The sequence below is a fragment of the Helicoverpa armigera genome, chromosome 21, assembly GCF_030705265.1.
Source record: "Helicoverpa armigera isolate CAAS_96S chromosome 21, ASM3070526v1, whole genome shotgun sequence".
In the NCBI taxonomy this organism is placed as follows: domain Eukaryota; kingdom Metazoa; phylum Arthropoda; class Insecta; order Lepidoptera; family Noctuidae; genus Helicoverpa; species Helicoverpa armigera.
In genome coordinates this window covers 95020-117039 of record NC_087140.1, presented here as the reverse complement: position 1 = coordinate 117039, position 22020 = coordinate 95020, and the positions used below count along the sequence as shown (strand labels likewise).

Sequence of the window (22020 nt, the reverse complement as noted above, 5' to 3'; positions counted from 1 at the left end):
TGTAGGTAGGTACCTAATTAACTAAAGGATTTATTGATGGAATTATTTTGTTTTTAGTTATCCCTGACAGTCTACGTCATTTAGTATTTATTTGTAAAACATAGGTATGAAAACAATGGATTTCCCAAGAATTATCTAGTAGTTAGCTTAGCTACATAACATCATGTTTTTATTCAAGTGTGTAGGTAGGCAAGCGTGCGAGTCATAAAAATACAAAATGTTTAGTTAATTTTAACAACTCACGCCGCGTCTTGCACGTGCTACTAGTAAATAAAAATACATTTTCTTAATTTTCGCCGTCACTACTTACGTACTAGTTGACCTCTCGGCTTCAAATTAAATACAGTCTTCCCATTTATTTACGCAAATACGGCCCTGAAAGTAGGCGTGACGTAAAACTCGCGTCGACGTCATTGGTCTAACAACCGACCATATTGAAGAGGCTCCAAACTTCAAAAACTACGTTCCGTTCTACGATCAGCAGTAACCGCTTAACTTTGTAAATGTGCGAACTAAATTGTGTAGAAGCAGTTTAATGTTGCAATTTATATTTGTTTGTAATTTTAATTACAAATTACCATTACGTTACCTTATTTTAATATAAATATTAAAGTATGTTTGATGCTTTTGCGTGTAAATAACGCGCATCGTAATTTATCTGGGTTACAATCTGTTTATACGTGCAAATGTGAGCGTAACAAATGTCATTCATTCATACAACTGTCAGAAAGGGAAGGGCTGGGGCGACTCGGGCGATTTTACTATTAGACAGTACAAAATCTTCCGTTTTTAACGGGAAAACGTATTAACTAAACTCAATAATGTGATGAACAGTATTCCCAGTTAAGGCGTATTAGCGCCAAATAAAAAAACGGCGGTAAAACTAACGTTTTGTTGATAATAACCTCGTTCGTAATAGAGGAATTGTTTTCACATAAAAACTCTCCAGGATCATGTTGAAGTTCAAAAAAATGGGTTCGGATAAAGTGCCATTGCTCCTTGTGACTGCCAACGTGGGATCTATCTTCGAAGACGTGAGTAATAAGTATAAAATTAAAAGTTTCTTGTTCCGTAAGATTTCTACAGCTTGGTGACAGAGTATGTAATTGTGCAGTTAATTCAATTAAAATGTAGCGCGCGATGCTATGGTGAGATAACTGTTCTAATTTTAAAACAATTGTCTTCGCACGCTTGATGCTGGCTGATAAGTGCACCCAGCATAGAGAATCTGTAGGCGCGATTTCCTTTTTTGAATTACCCACATATTTGAGCAAAGAGGATTTAACACACACATATAATTTTCTCAATTCTTTTATGTTTTAGAAACTTACTAGGTACATTATTAAAAAAAGTAAATATATAATTTTTCTAAATAATTACTCAATGCTGTTGCCAAACTAAACTTTTTGTAGGTGCTCTATTGACAAACTAAACTTTTTGTAGGTGGATATAATATTTAATTCAAGAGCTAAATGAGTCATTGCCACATGACAATAGATAAACATTGTAAACATACATTTTAGGTCAACTGAGAATATCTTTAGTTTTTCATCTACCCATTTCAATATATTAAATTATATTGCTATAATAGTTTAGTACTTATTTTCAGTATAAAATGAAGACAATCATATAATGCTCCTATTCTGGACAACCTGCTTTGCTCGGGTAACTGGATTGAGGAGGTCAGATAAGCAGTCGCTCCTTGTAAAACACTGGTACTCAGCTGCATCCGGTTAGACTGGAAGCGACCTCAACATAGTTGGGAAAAAGCTAGACAGATGATATTGTTAAAGTTAAATGGTGCAACTCACCATAAATGTTATAGATTTATCTGCAGTATTGTAATAAACGATACTGACATGACATAATGTTTCTTTTATGTCCTTTATTTAGTAAATACGTTATACAACATTACACACCTATTTTCTTGACATAAATAGGAAATGCCATACTTACATAGATGATATTACTATATTTTCTCAATGATGCGATGACACTCAGTAGTGTTGTTAATAGTATCATTCTACCGTTTAAGGAGCTTTCTGTTTTTAGGGCACCAGTAGGCAAGCAGAAATAAAACCAAAAATAAGAATATATTTTTCAATTCTTTAATGAACCTGAGGATTTTCTAGAAGTAAACTTACTATGGTATATTTATGAAACTTGTACCCAAAAAATTACTATATGTTTGCGAAATAAATTATATTAGGAACTGTGCATTACTATTTGTGACTATTGTCATCTGCCTAGACTTTTCTTCTCTGTGTCGGTCTTCCAGTCTAACTAGACGCAGAGTTAACTCTGTATATTGTATTTTGCAAAAGGATGGTATTTTTTTGGGCACAAGCTTAGTACACTGAGTGACTATCTATCTGACAACTTAAACCCAGTTACTCGTAATACTGATGTATTACGAGTAACTGGGTTTATATGTCATACTTTTTGACTCACTATTTATAATCCTTAAAGAAAAAACTAACTCATATTGCAAATAACTTTAGATTTAGAAATAACTAAGCACTTGTGTCTACAGTACTATTCTTATAATATTGACTCATATTTATAAACATACACTTTGTAAGCTGATCAATATTGTTGCTATAATTTTGTGTATTACTAAGCAACAGTTTGTAATATTCAACATAACAACATAAGGATATCTATGGCAAAGGAAACTGATGCAAAACATCCTTGTTTTGCATTGCTTGGCAAAATATTTATTATTATTATTTTGCTATGTGTACATAATATAAAAAAGAGGAAACATTATTTTTGTTCCCAAAGGCGTAGATACTACTGAATCAATCTGAAAAATTGCTTCACTGTTGTAGAGGTAGACTATGCCCGAGTAAAGGTAGGCTATAATTTGTCTGGGTATTGGAAGGAATTCCTCTGAAACGCGGTAAAATAGCCGGTAATAAAAAAGGATAAAATAATGGTTATGCAGTTATTACAATATAAAGATTTATTTATGTCATAAAAACTAAGCAGATGTCTTCGAGTATTTATCAACTTGTTTTATTTCTGTTTTCTCGCTTCATCATATAATAGAGATTTTTGATACAGGATGTGTTTTTTTATCATAGATTTTTAAATTCTAAAAATAACAGTTCTGCCAACTTTTGTCTAAATAATATAAAATGTTGAACTTCTTCAGTGACCCATCCTGAGGTCAATAGGATATAAGTTTTCCTCTAAAATGACATCATAATGCCAACATCCACACATTAATATTACTATTTTAATACATTCAAGGATCGGAAGCAATTATCTTTAATACTGCAAAGAAAATTATCCTTAAATGATGCCTATCAGATTTGACCTTATGCAAAAATAACATATTTCTACTACAATGTATTTATTATATGTAAATCCGTTTTCCCGCGGTTTCACCCGTATTCCGTGGCAATAACTGCACGTACCGGGGTAAAATATAGCCTATGTTACTATGGAAGAGTGTATCTTTCTAACAGCGAAATATTTTTTCAAGTCAGTTCAGAAGTTTCAGAGCCTTAACGGTACAAACAAACAAAAATGTTTCCTCTTCATTATATTAGTAAACATCAACTGTGCTTAGAAAAATTGATTTTAAATAAAATTTTAATAAAAAAGCAATATCAAAATGAATCAATAAAACCTGTTTGGTGTTTAGAAGATGCAAACTGCCAATTATTATTAAAAAGTTGAACACCAAAATTCCTGTCTGTACACAAAAAGTTCGCGCTTTGCAATTTAAAATATTCTGCGTTTGAATTTTTAAGTATTCAAATTCGTTTGTGGTTTTACCAAGTTCAATATTAATAACTCTCGATTGGTCGGTCACTGTATAAAGGTACGTTTTCAATGCTAGCTAACGACCGCATATGCCGCGACTGCATGAAGTCGGTCGCAGCTGCACTACTACAGGGCCAAGGCCCGCCGGGTCTCCGGGATTATTCGAAAGAGTTACCGCGGCCCTGGCACATAAAAGGTCTACGAAGGAACACGATGGATTTTTTGTTAGTAAAAGTCTGACACTCCCTCATCGCTGCTAACCCACAGCGGGAGTGGTCATTTAATGATTACACATAAAAACAAAAAGCTGCACTACTGGTTTGTATGTATTTACATGAAACCGTTTTGGATCGAAGCGGCAGCAGCAGGTGCAGTCGCTGTCAAATATCGATGATGACATAAGTCACGGCATATGCGGTCGGCAGTTGCAGTCGGCTAGCATTCAAAACGTAACTTTATTGTTTCAAATAAAGAAAATGTCGTGACCTCTTAGAAATTATGTTTTACCTAATTCTGAGACTGTTTCGTTGTTTTATTAGTCGCAGAGCTCGTCTGTGCTCGGGTCTCGGCTTCGACACCCGTGTCCAGCGAAACCCCTTCATGGGTTTTAAGAAACTTTCATAAAACCGCCCTGAGTCTCGAAAAATCTACGAACCGAATCATGATAAGAAGCGTTTGTCATGTAGTATCCTATAATCCTATATTGGATAAAAATTAATGATTCATCACATCAGATAAAGGTGATTGAGCGTCACTATCTACAACTTTGTTCTAAATGTGACATGTAACTTTCAGATCAAGTTAATGTCCATACGGCAAAAGTACATAGGTACCTATTATGAAAAGCTGCTGTTTTTTTAAAACAAGTAAACTAATGGCGAGCTTTCTTGCAATCAGTACTTACGTAGTGTTGGTCTTTTTCACATGCATATGGCTTTCAGAGAATTGTATATAAAGGTAATCGGAACGGTTAACGTGGCCGTATGCATATGAAAAGCCCGAAGAGTATCATACTTTATAGTTACGGAGTAATCTATAGTAGGTAATATCAGCAAGTAACAAGCCACTTAATACCTAAGTAAGTATACACTGCATGAATGCTCGCCGTGAGACATGTAGGTAACTGGGTGGTCAGTACCCAGCTTGAGGCGTATTCAATGATGCTCATATCAAAAAACCATTATCCATAGACCGTTTTGTTTACCGGCATCGTAAATAAAAGTAATACGTTCAATAAATCTACTGAATATGTGGAAAAATCTTAATGGATTCTCTAAAATTATCCCAAACGCCAATGTCTATCGAGGACTGTGAAAACATCATGAATAACAGGGGCAAGGCCGAGGGCTATGTTCTATTCATCCGGATTTCAGTGCCAAAAGAGGACGGTTATGTTCTGATATAAATCAGTAGTGTATGTATGGTTCCAAGGTTTTAACTCACTTTAAAAGCCGCATCTAGACCCAATGCTGGTTAGGTTTCAAAACCGCATTCAAATCGGTTCATCCGTTTATGACCTAGGGAGCCACATGCCACAGACTTAGCCACAAATAGCGGTCAAACTTATTACATTACTTATTACAATTATGCGCTTATATGCAAACTCATTCGGGAAAATTGCACTGTTATAGCCTTAAGAAAACACTAGTAGAATTGGGATCCTTTAACTTGTTAAGGTTGCTTCATAAAATCAAAATTCAAAAGCCTTACCTACATACACATGTATGTATAAAAAACTTTGGCGTAAAACTCTAATTTGTGTCCAAAAATCCATAAACCAACCCTCAAACGCCTGCCCTTCACGTAAAGTGTTAAACGGTCCTCATAACGAGTCTAAAATGCGATATATCTTCAATTTCCAAAGGGTTACCCCATTTTCGGTTGATATCATGTCGTATATTATATTTAGGTGAAGGATAGGGGTTGAACTTGACCCCATTTACTTTCCGCGTGATGTGTGTCGACCGCGTGCGGGATTTAGGGTTAAATATATTGGCTACAATGGCCTCTCTGACAGTGATATTTTAACACCTTGGTTATCAAAATGGAATAGGATGAAATATTTTTTTCTCATTGTTCTACCAAATCAAGATGGACACGTATTAAAGGTTAAGTAAGCTACATCTAAGAGAAATCCTCTTATTACCCCCCGACGTAAAAAGACTGGTGTATAAGTTTGGCCGCCATGTATGTCTGTCTGGCCGTCTGTGTCTGTCTGTGGCAACGTGACTTTGTAACGGATAAAGTTTCTTAAAAGCTAGCCAGAAAACGTGTCAACCAGAAAAAAAGCAGTCCAGTTAATAAAAAAACTGTCATTTCTACTTTCAACTACAAAATGCAATTATGTTGTGTTTTGCGTCTACTATTTAGTTCACATATCGATCGCAGTTATTAAAGTTTCATAGGTCATCGGTCAAACGTTAGATTTGCATCGTCTACAATGCAATATTATTACGAGTTAAAGCAATTTACGTACACCCTTATTTATAGTAGGTTAATACTACTAACTTTTAGAATGTTAAAAGACCGATATTTATATCTCTGCAAGAATTTTACACAAGACGTCTTTATTGCCTACTAGTCTCCAGCCAGTAGTTTCACTAGCTTCCGGAGGGAATTACTTCCTGTATCTAAATAAAATATAGCTTTTATGTTATTCTGATGTATAAGCTATGTTACTGCCGAATTACACCAAAATCCAGTCGGTGCTTTTGCATGAAAAAGTAACAAATATGATACTCACATACATTCATACATACTTTCCCATCTATAATATTGTTGGCATTGATGCTAAATAAATAAGCACGAACTACAAAATTGACAAAACATCATGCTTTAGCACTATATTCCCCGTTATCTCATTACTCAGACCCATTTCAACAGGAATTTCCAACAAATAAAACAATAATTTACTAAAACAATGTAATTCGAATTGTAATAAAGTGTAGGCGTCAGGATAGCAATGTATTAAACAATGTTCTGATAAGATAAGTTTTATTAAATTCCACTACTGCCATGGTGTATCTAAATATAACACCAGGGCCGGGATTCGATAGCGATTATACTTTGGCACGAATATTATAATGAGTTTGCGAAAAAATATGTTTTTCTGTTTATTTTTAGTGGTGGTTTGGATAAAATAATAATGTCCTCTAAAATTTATTTGGGCACGGCGGCTGTTTTTGAAGGAGATTAATATCTCTTCCCACTCTAATTAGTTCACAATCATTTTCGCAGACACAGGTGCACTCCCTCTATGATTACTCTCATAGTCTAATAGGACAGGAATTCGACACCGATAAAGGATTTGATTTGTAGGTAGTACTGGAAAGAGATGACGGCATTGCTTCGGCCGATATTTATGTACTGTCTGATGCACGCTTTCATCACCAATTTCCTTACTGCTAGTAAGTTTCCCAGACTCATTCGCATTTTCGACCACTAAACCAACGGGGCAGTCTTCAGATACACACAAAGCGAAAACTAATTTTCTAAAACATTATTTACCTTCGGAACTCGTCTCCAGAAAGCCCATTACTCTTGTTGGTAATTTCTCAGAGGCTGGATTTATTCCAGTTGATTGATGACAAACATTGTCTCCAATTACACGGCTTAAATCTCGGGCTAGACAAAGGTACAACCCCTGGCCAATCTTTTGTGGAAGGAATATGGATCACTACTAAAACTGTCTACGTTTATATACTAAATGAAATTTTATCTTTTAATAAGTCACTCTCTCCTTCCTCTTATGTATCCCATATCCGCATCCTGATGTCAGCTTTCTGATAATTTTCTCCACTTTACTCTATTTTGGCCATCGCTTTCCCTTGCACTCTTATCGTTTACCACTACATCCTTTCGCTTTCGGGCAACTCAGCACCATTTTTTCAACATTTAAATACTCGCAATCTACCAGATAACCTACTACTACGTTCCACTATATTTCTGCTCCATTCATACAACGTACATATAAACTGTTCGCACGTTAATACTCCCTACTTTGCATATACCGCCGCTCATTGTCTTCTAGTAATATATTGTTCCTCTATTCTCTGTCCCCTGAACGGTAACGTGTTACTGATGCATCTAGGTTAATTAGTTAGTTTAAAATGACGTGACTTTATTCATCAACTGCTGTAGAGTAGGGCACGTAGTTTTAAAACTATGTGTATCTGAAAGACAAGGGTAGAAGTTAGTATAGCCAAAATATTAGACCCAAAAGTCTACGAGTAATTTTGTCTTAAAGAGTGAGTTCTAGAAAATGTTGTAGACAAAGTAATTGGGCAATTTGTACCTGTCTTTTTGGAGTGAGAAGAGGCAGCAAAATTAACTTATTTTTGTGAATAAACCATAAATAAAGGAGAGGTTAGGTCAGGTTAAATGATAACCAACCTTCAATTACGAAACAGACCATAGTGAAGATTACGAGGTCAATTTACGGTTTCTGTACCTGGTACCTCAAACCTCCGAAACGAAACTAAATTCATTAATATCAGTTAAGCAAATGCCTCACAAGGATTAGCCGTGTTAGCGTTACAGTTAACAAAGATACCGACGTATAAGTATTTCACTTTTAGAACATAAGGAAGGATATTGCTTGCTACCGTTGCATGTTCATTAGTCGTGTCGAAACTTCATTTACATAAATAAGGGTGTATTTAGACCAAACGAACAAGGAATTAGAGCATTTTTATGATCATTTTTGCTTTACACCAAGACTCCAAACGCATCCCGTGGCATCTGCATCCCATCAAAAGTAACTCATTCTTCTTCGGTCCTAGACTCATTTAAATCCATTAATCAGTTTTTGAGTGAAAGCGCGACGGACAGAGACTTTTGCATTTGTAATATTAACTAAAAATGTTTTTTTTTTATGTTTTTATATTTAATATTTAAAATTTTATTTATAAGTTTAAAAATAAATAAATGAGAAAAAGTAAATGCAAGCAGAGCATTCTTTCGTTGTTTTCTCCACAAGAATTTGATAGAAGGAGCATTGCCTCGTTTACCATAAACGCTTCTTTACAGGTAGTACGTAGCAGTAGGTATTTACATAGACACACTCAAATACAATTTGAATTTGAATACGGTTCCAAGTTTCAGACAGTTTCTCCCTAATTCCTTCACAAACAGCAACTAAATAGCCCTTTGTGTTTCGAGAACAGTAAGTTTTAGTCCCAAATAACATGCCTGTATTTCAGCACAATAGTTTATGAGATAATGTCAAGATAACAGCCTGTATGTTATTGTAGGTTTGTATGTAGGTACTCACTGGTTGTTTCACACGGTCTCACCCGCGTCCTGTGGAAACTATTTTCAGTATTTGGATAAAATATAGCCTATGTCATCCGTGGATATTGTAGCTATTAACAGTGAAGTTATTTTACCTAGTTTCGAAATCTTTAGAGTAGAAACAACCAAAAAATATATATTCTTTATAATTAAGAGTATGTATTCTTTATAGAAGAGATAAGTATACATTAAGTATAAGTATGGCTAGAAACATGCTAGCTATTGGCAACCTTGCTAGGAACTTCGTCTAAAAGTAAAGGTTAAAGCTTTCCTAAATAAATTCCCATTATTGGGTCTTTGTTTTATCAGTCCTAACAAGTCCTTTATCAGATTTAAGTAAACTTAAGTTTAATAACTGTCTGTTTACACGTGAAAATAGATAAATCACTGTGACAGGCTGGATACTCCAAGCAAGGACCGATTGTATCAGACAGTTCGGAGAGAGGTTGACAAATATTTTGTCTGCGCCGAAGCTTAGAAAAAATACCATATTTCCGTTTCAAGCGCAACTGCAATAATTGGTTGCTTAGATAAAGAGTATGCGAGTTAACATTGAGAAACAGAGTGGGTTGTAATGTCAGCGAATATGTAATTCCCTAAAATATAACAAAAAATGTTTTTGTTAGAGATTAGCAACCACATCCAAAAATAATCAAAATACCTATAAAAGTTGTTACAATTACACAGTATTTTGTGAGGTTTGAAGTCTGCCACAATACCCGCAAAAACTTTTTTAATTTAGCGGAAACTTTGCAAACAGGCCATTTGCGGATTAACACAATACTTTCATATTTAAACGTTGGGGCTAAAAGTTTTATAAAAGCTGAGTTATTTAGTTAGTTGTTTATGACCTAGATGGATTTAGTTTCGAACTGTAAGCAGGTAAAAGTTATTTTACCAATTCATGACGTAGTAAGTAAAGTTCCCACAACATACGGGACACTTATCGCGCATAAAAATCAGCTCAAAATATACGTCAAACCAATAATGATCACCTACTTGCTATTCCGTTTACACACGACCAATTGTCGAAGCAAACATGTCTCGAATTGCTAAATAAATTCATTCTTGGACCTCGTACTTGGTTTATTCATAAATCCTGTACTTCTAAAGAGTCTGGGAGGCAAATTGATGGACCGAGACATTATTAATGATGCTCGGACGACCCTTTTGGCTTTGTAAGTAGGTTAAGGTCGCATGAGATGCGAAAGAAAACCTCTGAACATCGTAATGAAAGATGGGGTGGCTATTTTCATAATGTATGCTGGTGTTGGCAATATGAAGAAAATAATAAAATATCTATTGAGTTGTAGGTTTGCTAAAGAGCTAGGAGAGATGAATGATGATGATGGTCAGCATTTGTCAGAGTATTGGCATGTGATGAGAAGGTATGAAACACATACTCCAATGAGGGTGTTAAGTATGAGTGTGGATGAATTGAGAGAGCTTCGTCTAAAAAGAAATGGATAGATTGCCTGGAATATGTATGAATAAAAACGGAGTGAACGTCAATATAGACGGCTAACAAAGAGGACCAGAGGAAGAGATGAGAATGGGGTAGGAAAAGGAAGAGAAAAGAAGAGTTTTAATATTTAACCTCCGAAAATGCAAACTCCAAAGTTTTGTTACATTTGTTTTACACAAACAGAAGTTGTAGAGTTACTTGCTACCTAATCCAAACTATCCAAATCCAAACTAATATTATAAATGCGAAAGTAACTCTGTCTGTCTGTCTGTCTGTCTGTCTGTCTTTCTGTCTGTCTGTCTGTCTTTTCTTCACGCCTAAACTACTGAACCGATTTGTGTGAAATTTGGTACAGACATAGTTTGAAACTTGAGAAAGGACATAGGATAGTTTTTATTACAAAAAAATAAATATAAATAAAATTATTCCGGACATATAGCGCCATCTATTGGTCAAATCAAAAATCTGCTGGTAGTCACTATTCCACGCGAACGAAGTTGCGGGCAAAAGCTAGTTAAATAATAATCTTGGGTTGTTTCCAAGTAAAGCAAAGTCTCGACGTCTTCGCGACCCAGCTCTTGATGTTGATCTAAATTAGTTCGAATAAGTCGCACTCAAGAAACTCCCCGAGTAAGCTCTTTCCTTCGAACTTAATTGGCGATCGAAGTTCGTTCGTTCTACAACTTTGTACTTCAGAAATGATCGATAGTACTTAGGTTCTTCTGCAATACGAAATATAAAAATATGTATGGAACTTTTTAATGTACCTATCAGCTCTATCATTATAGCCTACATACTAGCTGTTCTGTAGTTTCACCCACGTCTAATGGAAGTTTATACACTGATGAAACGAAGCCTAGAATCATCTTTAGGGTGTTATATTACATCTTATATTCAAAGTCGAATAGACCTAATATATGATTGCACATACACGATTTCATACATACTTAGGTAAGTACAGGATCTTATGAAAAAGTCATGGTGCCAATTAGGTTAGGATTCTCATGCATGAGCTTGGGCCGTTTAAATATGTAGGTAAGCTTTATCATCACTAGCTTCGGCTCGGATAAAAGTAGCTTATACATAATAATATGTTATTCAATCTAAAGCTACTACTGTCAACTTTTATGAAAGTCCATCCAGTAGATTCAGCGTGAAAGAGTAACACATACTTATTGCTCAATCCTTCTCTGTGTGAGAGGAGGCCTGTGCCCAGCAGTAGGACGATAAAAAGGCAGATGATGATGATGAACATAGTATTAGTGGGATTCTATGACTCATATCAGCCGGTTTTCTTCTACTACATTATAGCTTCTATTTAATTTAATGCTAAATGACGAACCTAATGACATTATTAACGCTCGCGCCGAAAGTTCAAAAGTCAATTAAGTATGCAGAATTGAATTAATGGCGCAGGTGGCAAAAATTTCGGCAATTAACATTAACGAAGAGGTTAACAAAGATTGAAAATGACATCATTGTCTAATTTAATGAGATCTTAGGCCTTCCTTAGGCTCTGGACTATCTGTGTACTATATAAACCGCTTCAGTATTTTTGACGAGAAAGCTCGACGGACAGGACGGAAAATGCGTTAAGCGTATCGTAAATGTATGATCGACGCACTAACGCATCATCGGTTAGGTGTAATGATCAAATGTTTTATCGTATATTTGTCTGTTTTGACGCGTTATGTTCAACTTTCCTTAGCTTTCGCACTAAAAAAATTGTAAGCAAGTTTATCCAAATAAGTTGATTGCTTTTTTAATGAGTCAGATTGAAAGCTAGACTATCTCCGAATAACATATACATTTTATCCTCTGAAGGGAATTTGTTCGGTTACGCGAAGAAGTTCCCTTGGCATGTAGGTGAAACCGCGGCGCTGTTAGGACTGAATAAAACCTCTCATATAATCGAAACAAAGCACGCGCGATCATTGATTACCATTACCACACTCGCTCCGAATGGATAATACACATACACGTGGGTAGAAACCACAATTAATAAATTGGGATAAAATAGCTTTATATTGTTATTGCCTAACCGTCCAAGGCTTAGAGAACCAACTGGAGCCGCCATGACCACAAATCTCTATTCGAACGCTTGCCAATTTACAAACGGGGCATCGCAATAGTGATAGTTTACTCAATGCATTTTCGATCACATCATTATGCACGCACACGAATATGACCCAATTTCACTGACAATATAAATGTTAAAACGGACTTTATGTTGTCGGTGAACTGGCCTAAGTTGTTCAAATCAAATCAAATCAAATCATTTATTTCATGTAGGCCTTTACAAGCACTTATGAACGTCAAAATTATAAATAAGTTTGATTCTAATTGCCCATTCCAAAAGTAGCTTCCTATGGAGAAGAACGGGCAAGAAACTCCATGGTTACTCTTTTTAAAAACATAATAGGTGTTACAATTTGTATGTATTGATACATACGATAATAACATGGAAAAGAAATGTTTACAATATTTTTTGGGTTGACTTTGAGAAAGTTACACAATGCAAGTTGAACTAGGAAGTTATAAGAGAAAATTATTATACAAACTATTTTAAGAGGTTAAGAGGTTAAACTCAACTGTTAAACTCAATCATAACAAATTTAAACTTTGACGCACACATATAATATGTATAGACGCCACCACATTAAGCTACTACTGTTACTGTTGCTGTTACAGCCTTTTTATCGTCCCACTGCTGGGCACAGGCCTTCTCTCACACGGAGAAGGAGAAGCTACTACAATCTGTAAAAATAATTATCGAAATTGTACCTTATAATGTTGAAAATCTAGGGAAACTAGAATCAAACTTAGTTATATTTTTGACATTCATAAGTGCTTGTAAAGGCCTAAATGAAATAAATGATTTGACTTGATTAAAGAAAGACAGATTGTAGTACCTATTGCTCGATGAGCTAACATAGAAAACAGTAGGTTATTATACATGCGCCTATATACAGACCATACGAGTATGATCCGTGGTCTTGGTAAAGTGGTAGGCACAGCTATGGCGTTTCCAGCCAGTTAAAAGCTCTAAGGTCCAAGGGTTACCTACCAGTGACGTCATAACAATAAACCGTATCCTATGAGATCATCTTGTGGTTATTTCTCTATAAGAAATAACGCTACGAAATTATACTATAATAATTGAGTTCTGACAACTTTGTGTCTGATATATGTGATTATTGATTACTTATGTCTAGTTTTGTTGATGTAATGGACTAGGAAAATATATTCAAAATTATGTTGAGCTTGATACTATTTTATTATGAATTATATATAATGACGCTAGAATAAGAGCAACTGCACACTGCCGCCTAAACTGTCGCCTAACATGGCTCGACAGTTGGTTGACAGTTTATTCTGAAGGCAATTGTGAACCTAATTAAACTTTTCAGGCGCTCTGATACCGTTAGAAACCTGATCGTTGTAACGTGCGGGCTATCGTCATTTCTATACTGATTTATGAACCCAATCGAACTACCAAACTGTCGGACGACAAAAATACAGTGTTTGTGCAATGTCTATGGGAATTCTAATAGAAATAAAACGTAATATTGTAATTAATGCCACTTTTTTTCATTTATTTATTTTCAAACATATTATTTACATTTTTAAATATTAAATATAAAAATAAAAAACATTTAAAAATATAAAAAATAGGTTGCCACCGATATCGGGCACAGGGTCCAAGGTACCGGTGGTTAGGGTCCCAGAGACATTAATTATATATATATATATATAATTAATGCCACTATTATTACTGCCCTTTAATAATTCGTTTGCGATGACACACTGTTTATTATAAAAATACAACTCAATGGCGTCCTGTAGATGCGTAAAAAATCAACAAACAACATGAGCATTGTTTCAAAGCATTTAAGCATTGTTTTCCTATTTGAATTAAAAATTAAAAATTTGCTTGTAATGTAAACGGATGTTGAGCGAGCATTCTTGATAAGTGGGAATAGACTAACCATTCGCCCGTTCATATTCATATCTTTTTTTTTGTTTTCCACGATGTTTTGATAGGTGTTATGGATGTTATGATTTACTGCTAGGAGCAATCATAGACCCTTTAAGGCACAGCAATATTAGGCATTTAATGTCAATTTGTTTAAAAGCACCCTATTACTACACAGGAACTTTTTGGACGATTACATATTATGCAGCAGTGGCAGCATTTTTTTTTTAGAAGCTCATATTTAACTTCCAATAGTATGTTCAACCAAACTCGTACATTTGACGGTCTCGCGATTTGGAGGCGCCAATCTGATCCGGGGCTGCGGGATTGTTCGAAAGAGTTACCGCGGCCCTGGTACATAAAAGGTCTACGACGGAACACGACGGTTTTTAGTCAGTAAGAGTCTGATACTCCCTCACCGCTGCTAAACCACAGCGGAACGGGAAATTTGATGATTTTTGACGTCGTTAAAAAAAAGGCGCCAATCTGATGCTGACTGAGAACCTAAGGTTACATAGAAATTCTAAGTCTACCTAATTCGGTAATAACATTACACTCCAAAATAATATTCTTTCTCTCTTCCACAGCCATCAGTAATGCTACCAATATGGACGTCAGAATTCCTGCAAGCCGTCTCCCGAATGGACCCGAAGTTCATAGCCCTTCATCTTCAGGAAGTCGGCGGCAAGGCTTATGAGAAGTCCATGCAGTACGTCCAGGACTTCGTGCAGAGACTCTGTGACTGCCCAGAGTTGAGGCTCTTCGATAAGATCAGGATATTTCTGGATGAAGACTTCAGCTCTCCGGAGAAGTTTACGGTGAGTTGAAATTATAATTTAATATCTTCGACCCGCAGTTTCACCCGCGCCCCGAAGGATTTTTTTTCTCCGGCATGGATAAAAGTAGCCCATATGATGTCCAACAAGAATCATAAAATCGATCTAGTAGATTTAAAGTGAAAGAGCGTCTACACATAGGCACTTGTACAATAAATAGCTTTCGCGTTTATTTGTAAGATGCTCCTTATAACCCGGCTTGCCTTATCCCAGTTTATTTATCGGGCGTTTTCTGCCTAACCCTTTCCTAGAGAAGTTGATTCAGATTGTAGTTTAAAGAGTAGCGCATGATATAGTTAAAAGGAATAAAAACTCCACCTAATTTAAAATTTTTGGGTATAATGATTACTCAAATCTTAATTAACTGACGTCAGGGTATGACTAAAGTTAGATAACGGGTCTGTTATAAAATCTAGTCATCAAATGACTCAAATATCTTCCATCATAAGATATGTATAACTTTTAACCTTTTAAACAACATGTCCAAACACGAATTTCTGTGAAAAACGTCAACAAAACGGACAAGTTATCAGAAAAATATGTTTTTGAGATCCTTTATTCTTCATCCGCTATTTAGACGACTAGACCTTTCTTTCTCGGGGTTCCATCTTCAGACCAAGGAATTACTTCCCGCACCAGATAAACAGAAGCCGATGTACTCTTTCAGGCTTTTAAGAAGCTGTGTACATTTAATTCTGGTTCAGTAGTTTTGGCGTGAAAGCGAGACAAGCAGAGTAACCTTCGCATTGTATGTGTTTAAGTTAGGAATACTGTCAATAGTCTTTGTTTTTTGTATAAGAAAAGACAAAAGAAACCCCCACATTTTTTTCTTGTGTAAAAAAAAAACTTTAGTTATCCCATTTTATTCTCAAAATAAATCCCTTTAAATAGGTGTTTATTTCACGAAAGCGGGATTCAATATATATTATTCACATCCAGCCTTAGTGCAATACTTGTTCCAACGAAGGCTGTTAGAAATAATTTTCTAATGTCAAGCGATAGGTCAATGTATTCTTGAGCTACCACATTCCAAGCTAGACGATTACATTTTAGTTTTATTTTCTTTTATTCACCCTTGAACAGGTCAACGTAATAATTAAACTTTTTTGGAGAGTGAGACATAACGAAACTATAATACTGTATAATTTGCTATACTTACTTGCTGCTTAGAAACTGCAAGATGGGGAAAATAACAGTGAGGATTATTTTGTTACTTAAGTTTCACTTTGTATAGACATAAATGTCAAAGTATATATACACTATAAATAAATAAATCACGATTTAGTGTTTGCGTGTTTCTTGATTTGAATTATACTATACTAATTGAAAGTAGGTTTGGTTAAATGTCCTAATCTCAGGAACTACTCATAGGAGGAGTTTGCCATGTAGAAATATTTATTGAAAAGTTATCTTTACTTAGATACGCGCGGAACATTGGCCGTGCCGTCAAATAACCGCACAATGCACAGATTGTTGATATGATGGTTATAGTTTAGTTATCTTTATAGTTTGACGCAACACACTCCTAAACTTATCTCTTTAAATCTTCCTCCTAACTTAAAAACATTTTCCTCCACCAGGCTCTAGGCAACATGTACTTCGCCCATTCCTCTCTAACCGACCTGAAGATATGGGACTTCGAGCAGAAGGCCTACGTGGAAGCCGTAGGCAAGGAGGTCCATGCTGGCAACATTGAGAAGATCACCACTAAAGAGAAAGCCAAGTTTCCGCAGCATTTCTTCCCGGAGGTAGGTAAAATAAAAACTATATATTTTTGTTCTTTCAAAGGAGGTCAGATACGTATTGGGTTGCTCGTGTAACTGGAGCGGAGGTCAGATAGGCAGTCGCTCCTTTTAAAACACTGGTACTCAGCTGCATCCAGTTACACTGGAAGCCGACCCCAACATAGTTGGGAAAAAACTAAGCAGATGATGATGATGAGAGGAGGTCAGATAGGCAGTCACTCCATGTAGACCGGTCTGGATTGGACTAGAAGGCGACCCCAATATACTTAGTTGGGAAAAGCTACCATCTTCCCCACTTAGATTCACTAGTGTTTGCCAGACACAATTAATGAAAAAACATACCGGCCGAATTGAGAACCTCCTCCTTTTTGAGAAGTCGAGAAAAAAAAATTACATAAAAAAATAATGCAAGCATATTTTATGCAGAAATGTAGCGTAACTTCAATATTATTGAGATTACAATCCTGTTCTATAATTTTGCAATGCAAATATTTAGATACTAAATTACGTATAACATGACATTTACAAATAAACATGATTCTCTATATTCGAGCACACCTATCTTGCCACTTGTAAAGGTGAATCCTAACAACTGCTGACAACCTCGAGAAAGTTTAATGTACCATGACATTTATTTATCTACGTTATAGTATGTAAGTAGCTGTTTCTGCGGTTTCACACGCGTCCCTAGGGGACTACTTTGCGCTCTTCGGTAAAGAAAAATTTTCGGCTACGGGATAAAAAAAAATCCTGCCAAGTTTTGATAAAATCCATTCATTAGTTTTTGCGTCAAAGAGGAACGAATTTCGCGACAATTAATAATGTTAATAGGATAGAATAGCTGGTCCCCGTGGTTCCACTCGCATCCTGGGAGAATCATTTTTCGCAACGGGATAAAAGGAGCCTTAGTCGTTTCTCAGGCCTAAGAGTATTTCTATACAAAGCCCGACAGACATACAGGCACTGTCATATTTACAAATATTAGTAAGAATTCTTGAATGGAAAAGCAATTAGTTGTTAAAGTATTTGTGCTGTCATTTAATTACCGATTGTGTAATTAGTGTCAGTTACATATGTGTTAAGTCATTAGACGAAACTTAAGTACGAAATGGCTAGATAACACTTAATGGATTACGATTTACAACTCTGCATTTTTGCAGTTAAATTTTATTTTGAAAGAGATTGGCGATTTTGAACTCCGTACATATTTTTTTAAGTTCCATAACGATAATTTCCTTTCAAAGTAAAATATTATTGGTAGATATCTAGCTCTATTATTTGTCACGGCTGTGTAAACACTCACTATCAATTAGGAAATGGTCTACTAATTTATCCTTGCAGTATAAATGATCGCAAAAATTCTATCTCAATAATTTGTCCCTGTAATCTTAACTCATATAAAACTTAGGCTCGGGCAGCCCTTCAGACTTTTTATAGAACAAATAAATAGGGCAGATTTCTGAGGACGTGTACGTTGCACTATTTCTATCAGAGTATTCTATTTTCTTCTGCAAAAAATCAGGCACAGGTTATTGGAAGTAGGCGAGCAGTCTTATATTAAAAAAAAATAACAAATACTGACCCATTAATTCTTCCTTCCAGTGTAAATGGTCGCGCAAAGGGTTCCTGCGCACGCGCTGGTGGATCCGCGGCACGGCGGTGGAGTTCGTCAACATACATCTGTTTCACGACGCCTCTAACCTACTGGCTATTGAGCCTTTCCCTTCTGTGAGTATTAGTTTTGTTTAAATTTCTGTAAAACCTAGTATACCCTCTGTACCTATATCTATTACTAGTTGTTTCCTGTGGTTTCACCCACGACCCTGGATGACCACTTCCTTTTTCAGAATACGGCCTCGCGTGTACAAAATTTCATTTAAATTTCAATTCGGTTTTTAAGTGAAAGCGTGACAGCGTGAACACATGAACTTGAACTTTTATAGACCCAATATTTTATCTAAGAGTTTGTGGAATGGAGATGTTATTTCAATTATAAGCTTAGGTAACATATCTTTTGAGTTCAGGCATTTTTTTTATGATTTCTTCACCAACCGGCTTTGGGCAAGCGTGGGTGATTAACGGTCAATCTTCTCTGTATGAGACGAGGCCTGTGTCCAGCAGTGGGACGATAAAAACCCGGATGATGATTTTTTCCCTTCCTCCTCTTTCTTTTTTTTCTTTAACTAGCTAATCTAAATAATAATTGTTCCTCGTTCTAGGTATACTGCAGATCGCGGCGCCGCGCGTTACGTCACACATTGCGTCACCTGCACTCCGACGTCAACGCGGCTCCGTACTTCATATTCGGGGACTTTAACTTCAGGACTGACACCGCGGGCGTTGTTAAGGTAAATAAATAGATGTTGAATTAGATATATCAAAAGGAGAAGACCATTTTCTTTGTAAAAAAAGGGGGATCCTACGTGTAATTCCAAAAATCGTGTTTTTAACGAAGGCTTTGTTTAACAAAAAGTGCATTAAACAAAATAGTATAATAATTAGAACTCGGTAATACACCACTAAAAAATTATAAATATATAGAAATGTTTATATTTTGCTCTATTGCTGTTTTTAATGCCAATTTTGCGAATAGACCTTAGAATGTTAGCCTCGTTACAATTTCCCAGTAAACAATCTTAGCCTCTTTTTTAGCATCATTCTACAGAAGTCAGTAGGGCATTCATATCTCAAAAAAAATGTATCCGGGCTATCTGTGGAGCTGGTCCAACAGAGTCGTGCAGACCACTATTTAGAAGATTAAATGTATTAACCTTAAGTAGCCTTTATATTTATGAAATCGGAGTATTTGTTAAAAAGCACAGTCAGTTGTTTGAAAAAGTGAGTGATAATAAAAGGTACCAATCACGCGACATAACAAAATTAGCTCTGCCGAGAATTCTAACTACTCTGTACAAAAAAAAACTGTAGCTCTATATTTTTAACACAATTCCAAAATCAATTAGAGAACTCCCATTATCCAAATTCAGAATCAAACTTAAAAAGTGGTTACTAGACAAATGTTTTTATACGGTTTCTGAATTTATTAAACACAAAAACGCATGATACAATGCGTAAGTAGTGTCTAACACACTATGATGATTGTTTGTAAGTAATATTAAAAAGATATATAAAGATTATAAATTAATAATGTTTAATTTAATATGTTGTGTTATGTCTAATTAAATAATGTTTAATTTAATATTTTGTGTTGTGTAATTAAATAATGTTTAATTTAATATTTTGTGTTGTGTAATTAAATAATGTTTAATTTAATATTTTGTGTTATGTGTAATTGAATAATGTTTAATTTAAAACTTTGTGTTATGTGTAATTAAATAATGTTTAATTTAATATTTTGTGTTATGTGTAATTAAATAGATTGTGATTGTATAGTCTCGATTGTTGAAATTTTATTGAATTGTCTGAAATAACACTTTTGTATGTGTATGATACTGTAATATTTATTTTTATTTATGTCAATGTAGTATGTACCAGTGTCTACTCGAAATTTGCATACCGATTGAGCGGTGAGATATGCATGTACGTTATGTAATTTACCAAAACACCTGTACCTAATACCGTGTCTCTGCAAATAAAGATTCTTATTCTTATTCTATCACCACAGCTCACAAACATCAACAAATTCCCCTACCAACCAACCTCTAACATTCACTAACAAAATTCCCCCTCTTCTGATAACCAGAAGGTGACAGAAGATCTCTCAGGCAGCCGGCTACAGAACGGCACCAACGTGGACGCCTGCAAGCTGCAGTACCGCGCCCCTGCAGACGGCAGGCTGGTGCTCAGCATAGGCAAGAAGGAATTCTCACATGTCGACCATCAGAAGATATTTAGGGAGCCTTGGGTGAGTCACTGATTATTGAAAATTCTTTAAAACTTGCATAAGCATTGACGCGCTGGATGGTATTAAAAAACATTTTTAATGAAATCATCTGACTAGCCTTTTCATAAAATATTTTGGGGTCGGTTTCCAGTCTAACCAGCCAGATGCATCTGAATGCCAGTATTTTACGTGGAGCGACTGTCTGTCTGACTGAAGACTGGTTGTCAGACATTCTGGTTTCCGACTACACATTACAACTGCTTAAGATGTTCAAATTCAAGCCGGAATTCAGTCTTTCTCGCCTCCGACAGTCACCCGTTCAAACGACGATGATCGATGAATCCGTGCGGCTTTCCTCTTCCGTCATTCAAATCTAAGATATGTGTTCGGTCATAAAAATATAGTTTAATGTTGAATTTTCACCCAATAAACACAATACTTGTCCCTTCTAGTTGCAGCGCTTCGACCGCGAGCTGGAAGCATTGCGGCCGCACCTGTACGAGTTCCCCGTCAAGTTCCCCCCCACATACCCCTTCGAGGAGGACCCGCTGCTGCCCACGCACTACATGAAGACCAGGTAATACAACTTCCTCAAGGACCCAGCAGAGCCAAGGCCTGCCGGGGCTGCGGGATAATTCGAAAGAGTTATCGCGGCCCTGGTATATAAAGGGCTTAAGAAGGAACATGGTGGCTTTTAGTCAGCAAGAGTCCGACACTCCCTCACAGTGCTAACCCACAGCGGGAGGGGTCATTTGATGACTTACTATAAAGAAAGAAATTACCATGTTATGTGAGTTACTGTAAAATTGTAAGTCTTTTATACTGTAGGTATACCAATTTCCGCAAGCGATTTTATACGAGTCTATCTAGTTGTATTTACTGTTATGAAAAAGTGGTCATTTAATTAGCCTTGTTTCAAACAGCATTCATTATTTTGATGCCAAAATAATACATTGGCTACTTTTTATCCCTGAGTCTCTATTTATAAGAAGTATATTCTTCGTCATCCAATTTTATTTGTAGTTGGTTTATTTATTCTCATTTATTTATTTTAATACATATGAAATATATATTTTTTAATACATTAT

The 22020-nt window shown here is 35.8% G+C and overlaps 1 protein-coding gene across 2 annotated transcripts in view; it reads left to right on the top strand.

Annotated features, from left to right (window-relative positions):
- Positions 1 to 697: 697 nt before the first annotated feature.
- Positions 698 to 22020, top strand: part of LOC110381097 (inositol polyphosphate-5-phosphatase A) — a 28920-nt gene continuing 7597 nt past the window's right edge. For both annotated transcript variants that reach the window (XM_064040152.1, XM_064040151.1), the window contains exons 1-7: positions 698 to 1034; positions 15095 to 15325; positions 16924 to 17091; positions 18691 to 18816; positions 19308 to 19436; positions 20792 to 20953; positions 21385 to 21509. In XM_064040152.1, the coding sequence (XP_063896222.1) occupies positions 954 to 1034; positions 15095 to 15325; positions 16924 to 17091; positions 18691 to 18816; positions 19308 to 19436; positions 20792 to 20953; positions 21385 to 21509 (1022 nt within the window). In that variant the 5' untranslated portion in view covers positions 698 to 953. The remainder of the gene's footprint in view (positions 1035 to 15094; positions 15326 to 16923; positions 17092 to 18690; positions 18817 to 19307; positions 19437 to 20791; positions 20954 to 21384; positions 21510 to 22020) is intronic.